The sequence below is a fragment of the Olea europaea genome, unplaced genomic scaffold (assembly GCF_002742605.1).
Source record: "Olea europaea var. sylvestris unplaced genomic scaffold, O_europaea_v1 scaffold2146, whole genome shotgun sequence".
Taxonomy (NCBI): Eukaryota; Viridiplantae; Streptophyta; class Magnoliopsida; order Lamiales; family Oleaceae; genus Olea; species Olea europaea.
Genome location: NW_019239435.1, coordinates 50670 through 54713, shown reverse-complemented (window position 1 = coordinate 54713; position 4044 = coordinate 50670). Strand labels below are relative to the sequence as shown.

General features: G+C 37.6%; 1 protein-coding gene across 1 annotated transcript in view; it reads right to left on the bottom strand.

Moving 5' to 3' along the window:
* Positions 1-1319, bottom strand: part of LOC111380450 (methyltransferase-like protein 13) — a 10146-nt gene extending 8827 nt beyond the window's left edge. The window contains exon 1 of the mRNA XM_023004021.1: positions 708-1319. Within this exon, the coding sequence (XP_022859789.1) occupies positions 708-1163 (456 nt within the window). The 5' untranslated portion in view covers positions 1164-1319. The remainder of the gene's footprint in view (positions 1-707) is intronic.
* Positions 1320-4044: the final 2725 nt, after the last annotated feature.

The following is a 4044-nucleotide window of genomic DNA, read 5'->3' as shown; positions in this document are numbered from 1 at the left end:
TTGATGTACGTGCTTACAGGGGGAAAAATAAAAATAAAGGAATCAAATCAAGAAAACTCATACTTGCATATATTCAAATAATTTTGTCAGTACTTATGAGGGCAATATGCTCACTCCACCATTCATATTGTTACATTTCTCTCTGGACAGTTTGAAAGTTGAGCTTTAAAGTTTAGCATTTCTTTTTTAGTGTGTTTCATACCCCTAAAAGTCTAAAACACCTATACCACAAGCTAAATATAGGCTATAACATCTCCACTTAAGGCACACTTGTAGTTGCGAAAGTATGCAACGTTAGCTTTCAGCTGACTATCTCGTAGTTGTGAACTTCTAAGCACTCACACTCTGGAAAAATCTGATATAGTCACTAAGACATTATGCCCTAATTTTGTTAGGGTATCAAGGCTGTAAATACTAGGTTTTTGAACAAATAGTTAGCAAAAAACTAAATTAGAACTTTGACGAGCTACACGAGTGATTTCAACAATTGTCACAAAGCCAACCACTTGCGGCCCACAAAATGTGATAAATCTTCCTAGAGTTGCATTCCGATCACTTAAATGATTTAAAGTAGTCGTATAATAATCAATTTATGACATTCTTATAGTTCCAACAGTACTCAAGATGTTATTGATGTTCTTAAATTAAAGCAAATTTATATCTTCAATGATGAATAAGAAGTGAAAAAATTAAAATGTTGAGCAAACCTGCATACTAGTCATGTCCATGACGCGCCACTTCATCTCTGGCCGTTCTCTCACATTTCTCCTCAACATATTCGAAATAACCACCTTTGAGAAATCCACATTTGTAATGTTCCGAAACCCCACGTCATATAAATGCTCGGAAAGTTTCGAATTCCCACACCCCGGCACTAAAATCTGAACTTCCTCCGGCGCCACATGTGGTGTATCCCCGCCGCTTCCATCGGAGGATTCCGGTGGTGGAGATGACGATAAGAGGTGGGTTTTGAGTATGTCCCGAAGTTGAGGCCACTCGGCGTACCATTCGAATGAATCATCGCCGCCTCTGATGGTGAAAAACTGGTCCCAATTCTCTTTGCTGGTGAAATCTCCAAGTGTTTTCAGAAGCTCCTCTTGCTTTTTACAACTATTATTTTGTTTTTGTAATTGATCCTTTTGCTTTTGTTCTTTCTTTCCCATTGTTCTTGCTCTGTATCTCCGTTCACGCTGATCCTGGCTGGGTTTAGGGTTTTAATGGGTTCTTTTAAGGTCAAATATCTACCTTGTCGAAACAGAGTTTTAAGAGAGAAGGTAAATTGCAAATTTAGTCCCTACCATTTTGGCTAAAAGTGCGATCGCATCCTCAACCAAATTCAATTAGAAATTGGAGGAGAATCAACAGCTACTGGCTATGGACAAACTATGACCAACACGGCAACTAATAAATGACGATTGACGTAGGCTATTTCAGGAAAATAGATTTAGCGGCGAGATGGGCGTTTAAAGCTTGAATGTCTGAGATTTCGAGTGATATTTTTTTATATTTGATTTGAACTTGGGTTGGGTGGTTTTATCAATTTTGATGGGTCAAACTATAACTTGATGCGCTTAATCATAAATCATACCCAGCTAATTGTTTTGCATAAATTGATGCAAATCGATCGGTCCAGTTTGGGTCGATTGATTCTCATGGGTTGATTTGATTTTTGCCCATCCCTACTCACTTATCCAATTAACAAAACAATCAACCAAAATTGGGATTCCAATTCATGTCAAACTTGAGCTTGATAAAATGCACGAGTTCCTGTTTGTTTCTTATTCTTTTAAAATTCTGTTATATAAATATATATTCTCATATCTAACAATAAATTTACACAATAAAATATTCTACGCATAAATAAAACAAAAAAAATTTTACTTACACATTTTTCTAAAAAATCACTATTTAAAACAATAATTTTCAAAAAAAAGGACCACCAAACTAGGGCCTAGTAATTTGATGCACATGGAACCTACTTAAAATCATGATTAAAAAATAAATAAAAAAATCTTTATTATGCGACAATAATTTCTAGTGGGGTTGCGGTTGGGGATGGAAATGGAGAGTTGAGGAAGATGGAATTTTTCTTTTCTTTTTTTATTTTATTTTCATTTTTTATATAGTATAAACTAAATTTATAGAATAATGTTACCTGTTTCGCACGGGTAGTCGCTAATAATTAAAAAGAGATCAGACGATTGTGTAAGGAACAAACCTCTTGAGACAAAGTTCCAAAAATAGGTGTTTTATTGGCGATGACTTTACAATTGGAATTTAAACAGAATGCCTCCAAGGGGCGCAAGCACACGAGTACTGAAAAGAAATGTTTAAGTCTAAACTAAGAAATTGAAATTACATATTCTCTGTTTGAGAGTGTTTGATTCAGTGTCCTTTTGCTCTATGTCTTTTCTTCCTTTTATATTTCCTTGATGATCTCTTCGTGATCAACTGCTTAGAAACTGCTTAATTGATTTATAACTGCCCACTTTCTTCATGGTGGCCAACTTATCGTGAAACTGCTGTCACTACTCTTTGTCGTTCAACCGTCTTCAACTGAACATTTTTAAATCGTGGAACGTGATAAGATTACTTAATAACTGCTTCGATAACTACACTTTTGAATAACCATAACATCTTATGTTTGCTAAGATCCTAGGCGAGAATAGGGTCATAACCCTGGGCGACTGCAAGGCACTTCATTCGCTCAGATCTTGGGCGTCTTGCAAGTTTGGGCGATGGCGTTACCGTATTCGTGGGCTTCCACTGCATCTATTAGTAACCCTATTTGGACCTTTATCCTGAATTGTCCAGTTGGGTTTCATTATTTGGGCTATTCGATTTGGGCTGCACTTTTAGTGTGTCAACAATTACCCCCAATATGGCAGAATTAATACCAATTATTAATTTTTGCCATATTCATTTTGTGTTTCCCAACAACATTTGAAATTCCTAAGAATTTCAATCATTATTTTCTTTCATAGCCTGAAAAGGCGGGACGTTGCAAACCCTTATAACCCCCAAATACACGCGATTTCATCACACCACTAAATCACGCATCATTGTTTCACGCTTCTCTCTCGCAATATTACTGTTCATCTTCTTACTTCTCTGCTACGTTTCTCAAGCAAATTTCAACAAAATTTTATTTCATTCCCAATGACCGCTTCACAATCCCAATCTGGTGACTCTTTCAGTTTCGAAAACTTCCAGAAAATCCTCACTCGGCTATATATAATTCCGAACTTCCTTGCACCAGCCAATGCCGAACTCAATGAGTTCTATCTAGGTCCTTCATTCAACAACGCCGAGGCTGTCGAACAAGTGGCGGTGGGCCAGTTGTTCCCTTGTACTCAAAACCCTCCATTTCTAAACTCTTTGCCGCTGAGGCCGCTTCGCGAAAGAGGTATTCGCACTTGGCCTAAATTTGATATTGTTTTTCGTAGATGACATGCTCGCCTTGTGGGCCATGGTCCTACCAAGATAATTTTTGATAGTACTAGGATTTCTGATTTGTTAGAAATCTCTCTTCAACTCCCTATTTTTGATCCAGCGCTTTTCCCTATTGCTTTAAGTTTTTGGTCCTCTAAGTATAATACTTTTGTTCTCCCTCTTAGTCCCATGTCCATTACTTTAAGGGATGTTGGCGCCTTAGTAAATCTGCCACCTTTGGGTGATACCATTTTCTCTGGTATTTTGATTTTTGGTGTCGCCCCAAAATTTGATAGAAAACTCACGGAGTCTTATTCAAACCTGCAAAGCTGTTATAATCACTCGAGCGCTGAGCCTTCTCATGCTGAGCATGTGGCCTTTCTTCAGATTTGGCTTTGTAAATATATTCTGTGTGTGTCAAGCATGAAACCTTCTATGAGCTATTTACCCATAGCACACGAATTGGCGCATGGTAGGCCTCTGAATTTGTGTTCTTTCTTTTTGGCTGCCCTCTATAGAAGCATGGCTTCTTTCCAATTCCAATTGAAGAATGGTGCATCTCCCACTGGTAGTGGGCCTCTTTGGTTCACTCAAATGTGGTTGAGAGCCTAT